The 17,777-nt window shown below is 37.0% G+C and overlaps 1 protein-coding gene across 2 annotated transcripts in view; it reads right to left on the reverse strand.

The window, feature by feature from the left end:
* Positions 1–222: 222 nt before the first annotated feature.
* The window catches only part of LOC136282016 (fibroblast growth factor receptor 4-like), a 29,879-nt gene continuing 12,324 nt past the window's right edge, over positions 223–17,777 (reverse strand). For both annotated transcript variants that reach the window (XM_066169122.1, XM_066169121.1), the window contains 25 exons: positions 16,137–16,403; positions 15,406–15,666; positions 13,291–13,536; positions 12,367–12,633; positions 11,622–11,867; positions 10,868–11,134; positions 9,714–9,956; positions 8,198–8,464; positions 7,275–7,529; positions 6,498–6,605; positions 6,042–6,160; positions 5,515–5,570; positions 5,212–5,360; positions 4,698–4,835; positions 4,290–4,305; positions 3,924–3,963; positions 2,989–3,301; positions 2,800–2,910; positions 2,245–2,435; positions 1,499–1,621; positions 1,223–1,293; positions 1,037–1,077; positions 849–945; positions 455–554; positions 223–368 (listed from right to left, as the gene is read on the reverse strand). In XM_066169122.1, the coding sequence (XP_066025219.1) occupies positions 315–368; positions 455–554; positions 849–945; positions 1,037–1,077; positions 1,223–1,293; positions 1,499–1,621; positions 2,245–2,435; positions 2,800–2,910; positions 2,989–3,301; positions 3,924–3,963; positions 4,290–4,305; positions 4,698–4,835; positions 5,212–5,360; positions 5,515–5,570; positions 6,042–6,160; positions 6,498–6,605; positions 7,275–7,529; positions 8,198–8,464; positions 9,714–9,956; positions 10,868–11,134; positions 11,622–11,867; positions 12,367–12,633; positions 13,291–13,536; positions 15,406–15,666; positions 16,137–16,403 (4,046 nt within the window). In that variant the 3' untranslated portion in view covers positions 223–314. The remainder of the gene's footprint in view (positions 369–454; positions 555–848; positions 946–1,036; positions 1,078–1,222; positions 1,294–1,498; positions 1,622–2,244; positions 2,436–2,799; positions 2,911–2,988; positions 3,302–3,923; positions 3,964–4,289; positions 4,306–4,697; positions 4,836–5,211; positions 5,361–5,514; positions 5,571–6,041; positions 6,161–6,497; positions 6,606–7,274; positions 7,530–8,197; positions 8,465–9,713; positions 9,957–10,867; positions 11,135–11,621; positions 11,868–12,366; positions 12,634–13,290; positions 13,537–15,405; positions 15,667–16,136; positions 16,404–17,777) is intronic.

Genomic DNA, 17,777 nt, shown 5'->3' on the forward strand with positions numbered 1-17,777 from the left:
TACCGCTTAAAGTGCGCAGTTATCCTCATTGAATCTTTGTGATAACCATTTACTATTTATCATTAAAATAGGTAATTGTTCACCTTCACCTTCATACCCAATACCAATTATAGTACATGTTAGCAACAACTGGCTGCTTTACTCCCACTTTATGAGTAGGGTACTTTTTTTTAGTTGTTAGCTTCATAGTTAAGGGGACTTGAATTAGCACTAGGACACAACTAGTTTAAAAAGTCTATTTTCGAAGAGTATGTGGGAGAAACTGTTCCCGCCTATGGTGATAAGAGTTGTTTCCACAATTCTCGAACAAGAGCTTAATCCATGCCTGCGTAAAGAATGTTGTCATAATGTTTCATGTTGATGAGCCTCTGCAAGGAAAAAGAAAATCGATCAAATGACTTCTACATCAAGAGGTGACTAAGCCTTGTTTCAATTTATGATGTAAATATTTCACCTGATGTTGATTTTCCATTTCCTTCAAATCGTTCCTCAGATTCTCAAACATTGGGCGATCATCAGGATTCTCTTGCCAGCAGTCTTGCATTATCTTGTAACTAGAATAGAGAAAAAAAAAACTTGCGCTATGGTCCTACGAAATTTAAAAGGTACTTCACAGTATATCCTGCACAGCTACATAAGTACGAAAGTTGGGATCCCCTACGCTTAGAAAGTTGAAGAATGTAGTGGTCAATAAATCGATAGCTTTTTTTTTTTTTAGGAATAAATTAAATTTTTTTTTGGAATACCATTCTCATTTCGAAACAGCTATCGAGGTAATGAAAAAAATTCGAAACCTTATATATTAAGTTCATGAATAATTAAATAAATGAATACATCCATGGCCTTACAGGGTATCGTCCACGTGCCTTGGTTTAGGCATCCTGTAACCCTGAGTCAGTAAATCTGCCATTTTTCGTCCGTGAATCTTTGGATAAGGAGAGCCACCTAAAACGAGAGGTTAAACACGAAAACAACGGATCGATCAAAAAGTGTGTCATCCATCTAAAATACATTGAAACACAATTATCTGACATACCTATGGTGAAGATTTCGTAAAGGACAATTCCAAAACTCCATCTGAGTAAAGAAAATGCCACCAGGCTTCATTGCAAGTTCACAGATACAGATATAATTATATTATAGGCCGAAGATGTTTAGATTTGAATTTTTTTTATAATTATTATTATTCAAAACTGTTTATCAGCTTATTAGATCCACTTACACATCACTTTTCGTCGTATATCGTCCGTATAACAGCGCTTCACAAGCTGTCCATTTCACTGGCAGTCTTCCCTATTAAAACACGTTGAAAGGAAATGATGATGAGAAAGAGCAATGATGCTTCATTTTGTTTATACACGCAGACTTTCTGGTGATGATGAGGTGTAAACCATTATTGAGAAACAAAGTGACAGGAGGTTGAGATAGCATATATCAATACTGATACATAACGGTATTACCCAAACACGTAATATATCGACATATTGAAATCAGAAACCTTTGATTTTCTTTCGTAGATGTTTTCCTGGCATACGTCTCTTGCCATTCCAAAATCGGTTACCTTACATCGTTCTCGCTCTCCGACCAAGACGTTCCGGGCTGCAAGGTCGCGGTGAATAATCTGTCGAACATTATACAAAGCATTAATGAATAATTAAAAAGCGTCCCACGGAATATTATGTCTATCCTCTTCTGATCATTGATTTCAAGCCGTAGTGGACAGGGGCCGTTTTGAGATGCGAGACTAGACACTTTCCGAGCTGCGTCCACGAAAGAACACTTAGTTTTGAAAAAAAAACCTTAAAATGTTATTCTTTTATCAAACGTCTATCCCAGTAGAATCTTTCACTGTTTAAATATCATCAACCTTGAAAAATTAAAAAGAAAAGGCTTCCTGGAAAATGGAGAGCTTTCTTGGAAATCTTTTTGTTTTACAAACAGTAACTCAGTTTGCGCTAGCGAACAGCGTTTAAAGATAAAACTTTCCTGTTTGCAATGAGACAAAGGTGACTGATGCAATGGACGCTTTTGATCATTTCAAACAAAAAGCTTTTTCATCGCCGTAACTAAACCACATAGAAAAGATTCCCCCAAAGTACTAAAAAAAGTTCATACTTAAGTCACCTGCATCCAAGTATATTTTATCCACATGAAAATGTTAATTAAAATTGAAATGAATAAAGTATTCCTTACATCGACTGCCGCCGAGATAGCAAAGTTATTCCTACACTGAAATAAACTTACATTTTTAGACGACAAATAATGCATACCATCAGCCACTTGCCAGGAAAACTTCATCAGTTGCTGGGAAGTCAAACTCGTCTGTGGCTTAATATCCGGGTCCTTAAAGTAGTTATCTTCTAATTGTCGGCTCTTTCTCAAATAGCCCAGGAGATCTCCATACGGGACATATTCGATAAGTACAAGCAAAGGATCTAAAAAGTTGTTTTTTTCAAGAAAACAGAGCACTCGTCTACATTATCACTTAACAGTGGTAATTACAGCGATAGAAAACGGAAATAATAATAGTGTCGAGGCTATTCAAATTTCAAACAAGGATCTGCAGTAAACCGGATCGATAAAATTAAGTAAAATGAATTAAAGGGAGCTCGTAGCGATAAAAAGATAGTAATAACAATCTTTCACCAGGTACATATGTAACAAACGCCTTTTGTTAATGCTGTTAGGATCAGCAATGACGAGACTACATGTAGGGAGAGAGAAAGAAATATGAATTCAGTTAAAGATTGGGCATTAAATTAAAATTATTACTTTAGTTGTCGAATTTATTTTCTGTACCTGATTCAGTGACGCATCCCAGCAGCCTGATAACGTGAGGATGAGGCTTGAGTTTCTTCATGACTTCAAGCTCTGACAGCAAATCCTTCCTCTCTGTGTCTGTGGCGTTACCTAAAGCAAAGGACGACTGTTCAGTAACAGTTAAGCCTTATCCTGACGAAAACGCTTTTACAACAATGAATAGAGTACCTTTCAGCATTTTTATGGCAACTGTCATTGTCTCCTCTCTTCCTCGAAGGTTTGAAGCTTTTCCCTGAGCGACTTGACCAAAGGCACCTTTTCCGATAACCTTTTCAATCGTTACATTTTCTCTTTCCACTTCCCATGAGCGCGTTCCTGGATGCAGGGGAGCATATTCGTTTATTTCTAAATAACATCGCGCTGGGTCCGTGGCAGGTTCATTCAGTGATCTAACTTCATTCAGGTCCATGTAATGTCCAGGACCATGATGCACCACGGTGCTAAGGTTCCCACTTCTACTTTCCAATTCAAATCCCTCGTTCTATTTTCCAGCGAAAAGAGATTCACTCTTAGTCTGACCTGTTTTGTTCCCATACGGATTGGTAACGAGCAAGGAAGAGGTAAATCGTAATTCTTGAGGAAGTCTAATGCAAAATTTAATGAGAGCATTATCCAGTCCACGGTAGGTATTTTCATTCAAATTCAATCGTTTTACGACCAAAATAATAAAAGTCACACGCAACTGTAACCTCTGTTATGACAATCGGATAAAATTTTGGAGAATTCTTAAATACTATGATATCATCCACCAGACTTAACCTCCTTCCGTGAGCACTTGCAAATCAGTACTAAGAAGATTTGACTCGCAAATACAACAGCAATTTCTTAGAATAGTAGTAAAAGGTTGGCAAAGCGCACTTTAATAATACTTCAAGTCCAAATTTAATCTGTGTAGTATATGATAGACTGCTATAAATTCATCTTCCTTTTGTTACTTCTTATGTGTCGCCATTTTTACTGAACTGCCTCACGATATTGAGGTCCCTAGGGCCTAGAAAAAATTGTAGGTTGCTCTGCTTTATCTTTAAGCATTTAGAGGCCAAACAGATATTTGCGGATCATCGCAGAGTAGGTTATTCGAACAAAGTGCACTCCATACTTACAACGTAAGGCTCACGTGACTCCTTAATGACTGTATCAAGTCTAAAAGAAAAATAAAACACTATAAAAGTAGTTTCTAGGAAAATGACAAAACCTCACAAACAAAATATTTCTTTGCTTTTTTGTTTTTTGTTTTTGTAACATGCCAACTGACACATGTTGGTTTCTAATGCAACGTATCAACATCAAATCTGCTTCACTCAGTTTTTTTTTTCTCTCACTGCTGCGTTTTTATTTAACTATATGGCACCAAACAAACTTCTCCTAACGACAGAAACTTCACACAGCTATAAATACGACCAAAGCCTGCTTTCTACCAATCGGCTCTACGGATGCTTTATTAACTTTTAATAGTAATGACATCTTACCGATCATCTTTCTCACCTGAGAGTGGAAAGAAGGAAAGAAATAATATCAGATAAAGAGAAAACAGCTACATTTATTTTTTTAATATTAAGAAGTCCTCATCAAATCTGCTTCACATATTTTCAGCCTCTTCACTTGTAAGTATTTCCACTCAGTTATAGTAATATAATATATTGAACGAAAGTAAGCGTAACGCTGCTGGTTGGTGTCATGAATTGAAAAACTTGTCCAACTAATTGCAACTTGTCCAACTAATTGCTGTTTTTCCTTTCCTTTCTCTTTCTCAGTTTCCATTCTATTCTTCATTTGAATCTCTCTTTGTCAATCGTCCACAAAATCATAAATCTCGGTTACTAGCATCTCGAATCAGGGCATTTACCAACTGGGGATATAGTAATTAACTAACTTACGTTGTCGCCTTTTCCAGGCAATGAAAATGATAATGACAGTGAGAATCAACGCGAGGACCCCAATAACTGAGCCATAAATAACATCCTTATTCACCTTTGCTGGTTCAGAAGGAACTGGACCAGGAACAGTCACTGAATCTTAAATCAATGAATACATTTCAGAGAAGCAATGCTTACTTAGCTGTTAAGTTAAATTACTTGAATTACCTAGAGTAAAACTGATTTAAACACAGTTATGCACATGTATCTGCAATCTATAACAGTTAAGGAACTTATAAAATGTCGCCGCCAGTGAAGTTTGCTTTGGCCTTGTAATCAAAAAATGCTTTACGGTGCACACCCACTTTTCAAGAACATCACAAAGTTGTTTGTCACACGAGCTTAAAGTCAAAAGCATGGCTTCCTGTAGTTAACACCACAGTGGTAATGTATCTGTAGTACAAATTCGCAGGTCACAGACCCAATCTTCATTAGGTGCACTCGAAATTACCATCGTAGAAATTTTTATACACACCTGGGATAGTTGATCCTACGGAAAAAGTATCTACTTTTAGGTTTCCAAGGCTTCCATTGTTAAATGCATCTAGAAGCAATGATTCTACTTCACTTTCTCCAACAGGCTCGTCAAATGTCAGCGATATGTCTGCGATAACACTTCCCTCTCTATAAAAAGATAAGAAAAGTGAATTCAAGCTTTTTCAAATGCAATGCTTTTTAAAGCATTCTTAATGTTTGTTTAATGTTTTCTCAAACAGAAACAGAGAATTTTGAAATCAAAGGAGAGTAAGTAGATTTTGTCATCGATGAATGATGATACCTCAGGTGTATTACATTAATTTCTCTGACGCCGGAACCTTTGAATTTTTCACCCACCTAAAAAGCAAGACATTCAAATCATAAGCCAGTATCTCAGAGAAACGATGAGGATCTATCACACCTGACAGTAAAGATAAGCCCCTTAGCATACAAAAGTACACAGTGTTTTGACTTGTAAATTACAATTAAGTAATAGGAAAATGTTTTTCATTCTGTACGTACGAGACTCCTTACTTTCTAGTACTTTGGTCCTACTTTGGACGTACTTGAATAGAAAACGAGTTTTATTTCCCTGGTAATATTAAGATCAATTGGATTAACGAAATCTTTTCTATACAAAGCAAAGGGGACTAGGATAACTTTCTTCCTTCTGTTCCTTCTGTTTGCACGATTTAAAGGAGAAAATCCTGACAAATTAGGATACTACGGCTATGAGTATATTGTCGGATAGAAAATATTTGATTTCTTATTGACTTTTAACTTGATTAAGTAGTAAGCCCTCTAAAAATTATAACACCAATGACTTACCGAACGTGTGATTGTTTCAACAAACAGTTGTGTATCTAAGTCAGATAAGTCTGTAAGTTCTTCTCTCCACTTTTTATTGTTAATTTTAAGGCTGATCATGATAACAGTTGCCACTGTGTCTATTGTAGAAAAATGAAGCGAAAGTGAAAACTTGATTAGCCTGAGGATGTACCTCGCAACATATTAACATTTATTACCAACTATCAAGCAAAGCAGCGAAATTGTAACAGAGAAAGAGTGGCTCCCTCATACCACACTGATAATTAGGTTTCTGGTATTTTATACTCAGTAAAATCCTGACCTATCAGCTAATAATAAGGAACTAGCGTACTCACATTCCTGGATTATTTGGGGCATTCTAACAGTTCTCCTCCTTTTCCACATCCTCGAGTCTCAATTCATTGACGTCTCGTTAACCAATGGGTAAAAATATTCGTCGTTATTCGCTCAACTTACCATTTTCTTTGCAATCTTTTCCTTTTTTCCCCTTTGGACAGAGGCAAAAGTGTTTTCCAAATTCTCTGCAAGCTCGTCCATTGGTGCACTCTACGAGGCAAGGGTTTCCTGCACGCACAAAAGTCAAAAGACACTATTGGATGAATGAAAGTTCTGCTAATGTTTTCAACGGGAAAGACAAAAACTTAATCTCAGAACTTCTCAAACCATGTTATACATTTACTAGTGGATAAATATTTCCTTTTTGATGATGTTTTCATTTATTTATTTATTTTATTTTTTTAGAGAAGCGTTTCACGGCTCAAAATCCCAGCTTTAAAAACTGTATTGGGTTTTTTACCTGTCACTTGAAATTAGAAACTTGGAAACAATATTTGCAACAGAACTATTTAAAAGTTATACTTTAGTGATATCATATCACCGAGGTAAGGAAAGGGAATTCCTGTCAATGGGCTGAGCAGTATTTTATTATATAAAATGTTGTTATCAATCGTGGCTCGCGATGTAAATGTCGCGCTAATCAATCGAGTATTGATCGCGACGTCACGACTGTTTTACTCCTAGTCAGACGAGAAGGTTGAAAGTTTTACGTGCAACGGAGGGGCGTTGTTTACAAAATCACCTGTAAATTGAGGTGCTTTCGCATAACGAAGACTTATTACAAGGAAGAAAAATTGCCAATCATGAATAAAAAGTGACGGGGGAATAATGATTTCGAATTCACATTCATTGACATGGTACTAAATTAGGAAGGTAGGCTAGTAAGGATACGTGTACCGGGCAACTTGAATTGGACGAGAATGCTTGCTGTCTTTGTTGCATTACCACACTCATTGATGGCTTCACATTTGTATTCCCCAGCTTGACTTCTGTTAATGCTTTTAACTTCCAACATGTAACCACTGCGACGCTGACCATTAGGTGTCATCCAAGACACCACTGGGGAAGGCATTCCAGATACACGACACAACAGGGTCACATTGTCACCTTCAAAGACTTTCTTATCACCTATAACTTGTAAGGATGAAGGCACTGTAAAGATAAATAACGTAAAATTAAATTTGTTTGTCAACCAATTGTGGAAATAAGTCTTAAGTTTATTTTCATTCCTTTAAACAATTAAGACAGCAAAGCACAAATAACAGCGTCTCTTTCCGGACCAACGCTTGAGTAATGTTATGAGTAATGCAGTAAGAGCATGAATCTTGGTAAGGTGAATAATTTGGTACCAAGGCAACTTTCCTTACTCCCTGAAAAAGACTGGCAGGATGCACTCAAAATGTCGCAATTTGCGCCGAAAGTGAGTATATTATGAGACAAACAGTAATGATTTCGTAAATATGAAAGCGATCTTCGCAGTAATGAACGCTACTTGAGCAATTGTGGAAATAAGGCCTGAAAAAAAATTCAGGCTTGTACGGGATTTGAACCCATGGCCTCTGCGATACCAGTGCAGTGCTTTACCAACTGAGCTAACAAGCCAACTAGGACCTGATTGTTATGTGGCCATCCATGCTTTCCTGATAGAAAAGACTTATGATAGCCTGCAATTTACCATGAATATCGTAAGGGGATGTAACTGTGTAAACATTTCCCATATATCTGTTTAGTTTCATCATTCATTGATCATCCTCCTGAAGTGTCAACTTTTGTCGACAACTGAGTACGTACATTTATGAACGTCTCACCAATTTGCTTACCATTCACGGCGACAGTAACACTCGTGCTGTATGCTGATCCTATAGAGTTTTTGGCCACACATTTGAAGACAAAAACCCCTTTATTTTCCAAATGTTTACCCCACATCCCCGAGGTACTTGTGTTTAAAATAGCGCTTTCGTTCTCAAACAGCTGGTATGACGTCACTACTGGATTAGCATTAGCTGAGCAGTTAAAGCTGATGACTTCTCCCTTACATGCTTTGTTATCCACGACAGAACTCGTCAACTGGACATTCTCAGGTTTGTCTAGGATAGAAGGAAGAGACAATTAGTAAACAATATCTCACTGGCCTCGTAAGTTACATGTACATATTCCACAACCCAGGAGTCTTCTTCCGGCCATGGCCGATGGAATGCTGACCTGAGTGATGGAATACCCACTCTTTTATATCACTAACTTTGCTTTCAACACTGTACCACTGTTTACGATTAATCTTTATGTAGCTAATTGTTGATAAGGAAATTAACCTTTGAGCCAGTTTAAAGGGGCTGTGGCCGTTAGCTTAGCTTAAGGTGGCCTAAGGATCCCGAAGTTGCTTTTCAGTTAACCCAATTATTCCTGAACAAGCTGACATATATATCATGTATATATATATTAAAATATATTAATATATATATATATATATATATATATATATATATATATATATATATAACTAACTGCAGACAGTACTGTTTCGGCCTTCTGGGCCTCATCAGTGCAGTACTGATGCTAGGATGGAGGTAAGACCATATAGCCACCCCAAGTGATCTCACATATGTGGGATCATCTTAGCCATGCCAGAGTGCTCAAACTAGAAAAACTAGTGAGCATGCATAATGCTAGCAGCAATGACTCATCCTAGTAGAGTGCTCAATTTGGACATGAAAGCAAAGCTTTGTATGCCAAAGAGCTATATCTGGGTATATATATATATGTATATCAATCTATTTTACTACCGTAATGTTATAACCTCTTGCAAAGATCCTTAATTCTGGCTTATACTGCGCCTACAACTAAACTCCGCCACGCTCCTTTAAATCGTGATGAAGGCAGCTTACTACTTGACGCCTATTTACACCTCGTCAAAAAACAGGGCAGCCTATTCGTGAGCATATCAAAGGAACTCTTGCTGCAGCGATTAGATCACCCCTGATAAAGGCACTAGACAGGAGTGTCGAAACGTGGGGTCTACGAATTGTAACTTCTCGGTTACATTCATCGTATCTTTAAACCAGAGTAGCATCAAACCATTTCTGATTGTTCACCTGGTTGCTGTGTGAACTTCGATATATCACTTTAATGCAAACTTCCAATAATCCCAACTTGATACATGTTGGACTCACAAAACTATGCACGGACATCATCAACTTTTCTTTACATCTTTGTACACACGTCAAGTACAAGTAATTAACATGTGGGTTCATAAGAAAACCGCTTGGTGACTTAGTTTCAAAACTTAAATACCCACAAGCATTCACCATTTGTAAATTCAATCTATAAGTAACTACTTACACTGCACATCAACAGTTGCCGTCTCTATTACATTGCCACACTCATTACTGGCTTCACATTTGTATTCACCAGCTTCAGTTCTGTTAATTTGTGTAACCTCCAACATATCTCCATTATGACGCTGACCACCAAGCTTAATCCAAGACACCTTTGGTTGAGGCATTCCAGATGCAGTACATATTAAAGTTAAATTGTCACCTTCAGTTACATTCTGATCTTGAATTGAGTCGATATTTGAAGGCACTGTGGACGAATACAAAATTAAATAGTGTACCAAAACCTTTAGCCAATGAATAAATATTTGTGTAACTATTCTATTCATCAAACTTTACATTTATCAAACAAATTTACATCGACATCTTAAAATACGTGTGTAATCGCCGTTGCTAGGGTCCCTTGTAGCAATTTGGTTGAATGATTGCATCCAAGGGATTCGTCAGTTTTGCCTTTTTTGGTCCAAAGCACTCATTGGGAATGACAACAATTTAATTCGTGTCATGGGTTTTTTAGATTCCCTAATTTAATGATTGTATCTAAGGCATTCGTCATTTTTGCGTTATTTGGTCCAAAGCTATTAATGTGAATGAAAACAATTAATTGGTGTCATAGCTTTTTCAGACTGTCCCATTTATTTGATTAGGTGACTCGGGTAACCGTGGTGGAACGGAAATAAAGAAAGGATTTGACATCACATACTTTTTTTCCTTTTAATCAGGATCCTTTGACAAGGACAAAGGCAATTCCTAAACGCACTCATCCACATCTTTAAGAGACCACTCCTCACTTTACACTGTCTTTGTTTTGAATATACATTCACATAAACGTATTTATTCCATTAAGTAGAACAGCTAATCCGATGATTTACATTGGTAAATGTATGTAAGAGAACGGCTTCACAGCGTCAGTATATTGCAAAGTTAACTTTTTTCTATCAAATTCGTTTGACAGGAAAAAAGATCATGTTAAAACGCTTTCCACTCCTTATCTCACCTTTAAAATTCCCACTCCTCACTTGACCATTTAAGAGTCCTGAGTATACAAACGAGCGAGTTTGTTCTAATATGCAGCGAAGCTAGCAGAATGATGTAAATTAATAAATCTGTGTGGAGAAAAATGACTCACAACTTAACTAAACTGCAAAGCTAAGAGCTTACCATTCACCGTGACCATAACAAATGGACTGACTTCTGTTCCTAAAGAGTTGTTCGCCATACATTTATACGTGAACACTCCTCCATTTAACACGTTCCTTTTCCACATTCCTGAAGGGTTTGCGTCTAAGATAGCAGTGTCATTCTCAAACAGCTGGTATGACGTCACTGATGGACGGGCATAAGCTGAGCAGTTAAAGCCAATCATATCACCCTTACATGCTTTGTTATCCATGACAGATGTTTTCAATTGCACATTCTCTGGTTTGTCTACAAGAGTTACACACAAATTTTATCAAATATTGTAGTTGGTAGAATTCTCACTGCAGCCCTGTTTTTATTATTTATATGTAAATTTGCATGGGCGTCAACAAAGGAATTAATAGAACAACATATTTTACAGCTCTGAAAGATGTAAAACATTGAGATGGTAGTTTAATGTACATAAATCAGTGTAAAAATAAAACAAAAATTATTGGATAATTTGATAAAGTAGCAGAGTAAGACTAAACATGATATGATAAAAGTCGTAAGATGAAGAGATTACTTTACGATGACCCTTTGGTGTTTGCATGAGAGAGGTCTGACTGTATTACAAATTATATGCCTTAATCTGTGTAAAACTACCGATACCGTAATCCCAATTCATACAAAATGTGCACATGTACATTACACATGTAATAATAGCCATCGTCATGGACTTACAAAACACGCAGATAAACGTAAACTTTTAAGGAAAAGGAACTGTCAAACTTACGCAGCACAATAATGTTTGCTGTCTCTGTTGCATTGCCACATTCATTACTGGCTTCACATTTGTATTCACCAGCTTGAGTCCTGTTAATATTTATAACCTCCAACTTGTATCCACTAACATGCTTACTATCAGGTGTCATCCAAGACACCATTGGTAGAGGAATTCCAGATACATTACACATAAGAGTCACATTGTGACCTTCAGTTACATTCTGATCTTGTGTTATTTGGACAATTGAAGAAGGAACTGCAAAACGTGAAAATGAGGACAGGTGTAAATAGCAGCCTGCCACTGGCTTGCGGCCATAAACACATAGATCATAGCTTCCTTTTAGTCCTCTTCAACTCGATTGCCTTTTACAAATAAGAACATAAGAATATGCACATACACACTTGATTGCAAAAATGTTGACACCCAAAAAATGTTGTCAATAAGCGATGAGACCCAGCAGCTCTATGGTTAAAAATTTACATGATAACCTTATTTACAAATTGTTGCGTGAAGCAAATGATAGAAGCCTCAATGTTTTCGTGAAAGAAAAGAATCATCATCAACAGAGACTTGCCATAAATAATGGAATGCCATTGAGCAAACATTTCCCATAAGGCGTTGAGTCTCATCAATCACGGATCCTGTGTCAACATTTTTATAATGGAGTGTCTGTGCACTCATGCAAATGCTGTCTTTATGTGTGCAGTTTTTCAAATTGTTCTCAAACGAACATAACTTGGACTATTTTGCTTACCATTCACGGTGACAGTAACACCCATGCTGTATTCTGATCCTAGAGAGTTATTGGCCACACATTTGTAAACAAAAACCCCTTCACTTTCCAAAGTCTTGCTCCACATCCCCAAGGCACTTGTGTTTAAAATGGCAGTTTCATTCTCAAACAGCTGGTACGATGTCACTCCTGGATTAGCATTAGCCGAGCAGTTAAAGCTGATGACTTCTCCCGCACATGCTTTGTGATCCATGGCAGAACTCATTAACTGGACGTTCTCTGGTTTGTCTGGAATAGGAGAAAGAGACCATTAATAAACAATATCTCACTTGCATACAGCTGATTAATTTTACTTACTGTGAATTTGAACATTTCTGGTTTATCCGTAAGATTTAAATCAGAAATGGAATGCCACAGTTCACTGGATTATAATTGTCAATCAGAGTTTTCCAAAATTGTAGGGCAAAATGTTTTAATATATAAACTGCAGATTTTACAATGATTTATAGCCCTAAGGAAAGCTGTAACTGTATATGACTGTGTAAATTTAAAATAACTTTTTACATGTTTGGTATTGCCAATCAGCTGCCAACACATCACTTGCCTTAATGCACCATTCTGTCTGCTGTTAAAATGACTGAAATAGCATTCAACATTCTCAATCCAAGGTTTTTTGTCAAAGTTTTTTGATTGTTAACCAAACTGAGATGTTAAAACAAGAAACAAAATAATGCATGGTTGGTTATGAATATAAATTAATTTTGTCTTCTCATGTGGACTTTGATATATCAAGTTGAACACTTCAAGAAAAATTCTATATCTAGTGTTATTATCTAGCACCTCACACTTAGCAAAGAGTAGAAAGTGGGCTACAAGATAAACAATCTAGACCTTAATGCATATTTTTATTGGATCATTATTAAATAAATAAATATAAACACTTACAGAGCACAGTGAGGAAAGTGCTGGCAGAGCTATTTCTACAGTCATTTGTAGCTTCACATTTGTATTCACCAGCATTTTTCCTGCTGATGTTTGTAAGATAACGCACGACTCCACTGGACTGACTACGGCTGCTTACTTCTGTCCATGTTACAGTCAGCACAGGACCTCCAGAAACATTACAGGTTAAAGTCCTGTTTTCACCCTCAATCACTGTGATGTTCTCCAATGGATAAACTATAGAGGGCACTGAGCAGAAAAAAAGATAACAAAAGATTACAAGTGTAAAACTACATGTTTATGAACCTAGACACTCGTCAAATTTTCATTTTTCTTAATGCATTTGCATAACCCAAAAGTATTCCTAGCAGAAAGTTATTCTTTATGGATTCACGGTTAGTACTTTTACTAGTACATCATTAGATCCAGTAAAAAAACAGAGAAATGAATTCAAAGTAAATGTAATATCAAAATTTGTGCCTATGCCTTTTGAGATAACATGTAACTTTTCCCAGGACTGAGACATGTTTTAATTTCTCTTTCATTCATCAGGGTTTTCAGTAAGTACTGGCTTCCACCTAAATATACTGGCTAAGGAAAATGTGACTTCTAGTAAGTACTGTACAAGCGCTGAGATTGGGAAAGCTGTGCGCTATGGGAATATAGCATGCAAATAAAGGAAATGGCATATAATTAAGAAAAACCACTAAAACAGGGCCTAAGCTGCGCCCGAGTTATCGTGAGTGAAAATAAATGTATCTTTTGGACTAAAATTTCAACAAAAATCACCAATGGGTTCCGAGTTCTCGCGGTTCAGTGATCTGGAGCCAAAATTACCGCGCAAAAACGAGGCTAAGTGTGAAGTCGCTCTCATCCGTGTTAATAATTAAGTACTGCGGTGGTGAAAATGAGAGAAAATTTGTCGAAATTCATTGTGGGAGAGTGAAAAATTATTTGTGTGAGAGAGGCACTCAGCTAAGTAATGACAGCAAAGGGAAAAAAAGGAGAACTTTTCGATTTATGCCAGAAAGCTGCAACAATGAAGCAGATCAAAATAGCCTTCTGCCAAAGAATACAAAAGGCTGTTCAAGGAGAAATTATAAACAAGTGAGGGCAAATTTCCAGTCCAAAAAATTTTTATTGCTTGGACTTATCATCTCCCATTTCTCTCTCATTTTAACCACTACTGCACTTAATTCTTTACACAGTTGACTTCACACTTAACCTCGTCCTCGCCCCGTAATTTTGGCACCAGATCACTGAACGGCAAGAACTCAGAAGTAGCAACCACCAGATAAAGAAAAAGAAGAACATGAACAAAATTTCTTGATTGTTGGTCCAATACTCTTTTCCTCTCCTACAGTTCCATAATTAAGTCTAACCATTAACTTTGCATTTGGAAGTTTGGTGATGAACTTTAAAGTGATCCGAGACGTTATTTTCAATATGGAAGTTTTTACATATGAATATTTCAGCTCACTTCGAATGAGAGACGTTTCTCAGCTGAGCGATACACTGAGATTCTTCACTCTCTTTCCCTTAATCGACCAGCAAGCATACTTGTCAATTTAGCAAATAAAAGTGTTGCACACGTACAGTATCATTAGACTCACTAGAATTTCATGTAGCATAATGTGGAATGTGAATGGGGTGACCAAATTTTTTCCTTTTTTATGCATGGCGACCATTTTTCCATTAGAGCCCTGAATAGGATGGAGTCTAGATAGTCATCTATTTACAGTTAAAGAAACAGGGTTGTTTCAAGAGTAAGAATGCAAAAGCCTTCATAAGACAAAACTGTAAAGTGCAGTGATTGCTCTCCACCTGAAGTGGACAGGTGTTGAGCTTTTTTTACTTACATGTGACACCTACATGTACTGATGTTAAACTAAATTTTCATTATAATGTAAACTACAAGAACCTGTGGAACTAATACACAATATCAAAAACAACCTCACCAACAAAAATACTCATGTGTTGTTCACACTTGAAGTTAAAGACGCAATACACAACATTACGGGGCAAATGGTATTAAAGCATCAGCCCCTACACCAGTATTCATTTACCATATGTAGGCTGATGGCTGTAACAGGTAAAAACTACCTTCTAACACTGTACCTTTTACTGTAACATTTACAGTCTTCTCAGCTGTACCAACAGTGTTATTAGCCACACATCTGTAGCTTAAGTCTCCTCCTTTTAAATATTTTCTTATCCATACCCCAGCTGAGCTGTTTCCATCATTAACTGATCTTTCATTCTCAAATAGTTGATAAGTATGCACTGCAGGTTTACCATCTGCTGAGCAGGTGATACTGATAACATCACCTTTACAAACAACCGAGTCATTCACCTTTAACTTGACATTCGCTGGTATATCTAAAGAGAGGAAAACAACAATATTTGATCATGCATCGGTATCAGAGCATGTGACGTTGTACATCATGTCGCAAGAGCCAAACATTTTTCAGTCTAGTGCAATGCCATAGATGACTGATTCCTTCTCCTTTCCTTTCTTTTTTCTTTTCTTTTTTTTTTTTATTCTGAATTGCAGCTTTTTTTAATATCATTTATTCTCCCTGAATCTAACAAAAGCCTATGCTGAGCTGTATGGCTCTTTAAGGCCCTGCTCGCATCATCACAACGTATTTCAATAAAAGTGCCCACATGACTATACCACTCATACAAAAGCAAATCTTTACTTATATTTTTTGTTTGTGGTTGATTTACACTTTTTTTTCCATTTTGGAGTTTTATTTTGCATTCTTTTTACCTACTATGACAATCAATCCTACATTCTATGAAAAATAAAAACCAGCCACAGGTACAATATACAGTTATCTACTTACAATTAACTTCTACTTTCACTGTGCGATTTGGTGCAGTTCCCATTCCATTATATGCTGTACAACGATATTTTCCACTGTTATTTCTGTTGGTTTCAAGGACAAATTGATTCCCAGTTCCCAGTGCAACACTGTCACTGCCATGAGCATATACTTTGGTCCAGGTGATGGTTGGTGTTGGTTCACCATCTGCGATACACTCTAAAGTAATACTGGGGTCACCTTCCACAACAATTACATCACTACTTACGTTGTTGAATTCTGGTGGATCTGTTAAAGAATTAAAGACAAACAAACAACTTTGCACACTATCCGCGATATACTCCAATATGACACTTGGGTCACCTTCAATAACAACTACACCTCTTCTGATTGAACTGAACTCTGGTGGATCTGTTTAGAAGTGACAATAACATCTTTTATTTAAACACGGTGGGTTTTAAAGCTAAAATGGCTTATGAGACCGTGTAAAAAATGTTAACCAAATAATGAAAATAAAAATACAAATAAAAAATTAAAATTATTAAAACTGAATGTAGTCAATAAAAAGTGGAATATGTACAATAAATGATATGAATATGGTCAATAAAAGACGAAATCCCTGTCAATTTGGGGACGGTGCATTTGCGGTGACTCTTTATTAAAATTCAAGCTTCTGAGGGCGTGAGACTTTTTTGCCCTTGTGGCGTAGTCCCTGGCGCTGACAGCAGAAGGTTCTAAAATATTCCAAACAATGGATCCTCTGCGAGAAATAGAGTTTTTCACATAAGTTTCAAAACGTTGTGCCCTAACACGATGTTGATGAGGGAGGTCATACTTATGCTCTTTCCTTTGGATTATATGTTCCAAGCATGGTGGAGTTATGCGGTTGTAGATATTATAAATTAAGGTGGCTATTTTGACCTTATAAGTGTCGAATAAAAAGTCCCAGTTAGCTGTTTTTCTTACATCCTCAGAAGGCATGTCGCGCGGGAGGTTAAATATAACTCTGGCGGCCCAACAATTTATTGGTTCCAGAGAATTAACTTCGTTTTTGTTTGTACAACACCCCCAAATTGGTAGCGCATATGTAACCGAGGATAAAATGACTTTCAAATATAGATCTAAAAGCGAATTCCTGGGTGAAAAGCGGCCGCGTTTGATCAAATTGAGCTTGTTAACGAACCCTCTCTTGAACTCTGATATGTGTTTTGACCACGTAAGCTTGTTGTCAATGGTTTCACCTAACATTTTAGAACTTAAGGACCACTTTATGAAATGCCGGTTAATTTTTAAACTGCCTAAGGGACCGATAAGATGATTTCGTTTAAGGATCATTCCCTTGCACTTTTTGGGGTGTGGTACTAGGGAGTTATGTTTGCACCAGAGGGCGGGTCCTTCTAGAGCTTTGTTCAGCGTTGTTGTGACCTGGTCTACCGATTAACCAACACAGTACATGGTAGTATCATCGGTATACATGAACGTCGTTGCAGTGATAACTGCTTTCGGTAGATCGCTTGTGTACAAGGCGAAGAGTATGGGCCCGAGTACGGAGCCCTGTGGTATACCGCGTGCAACTTTGGTATTCTCAGGGTACGCCATTAATTACAGTATACTGTTCCCGTTCAGCCATGCCAATAAGTTTCCCGTGATTCCAAAGTTGTG

The sequence above is a fragment of the Pocillopora verrucosa genome, chromosome 6 (genome assembly GCF_036669915.1).
Source record: "Pocillopora verrucosa isolate sample1 chromosome 6, ASM3666991v2, whole genome shotgun sequence".
In the NCBI taxonomy this organism is placed as follows: Eukaryota; Metazoa; Cnidaria; class Anthozoa; order Scleractinia; family Pocilloporidae; genus Pocillopora; species Pocillopora verrucosa.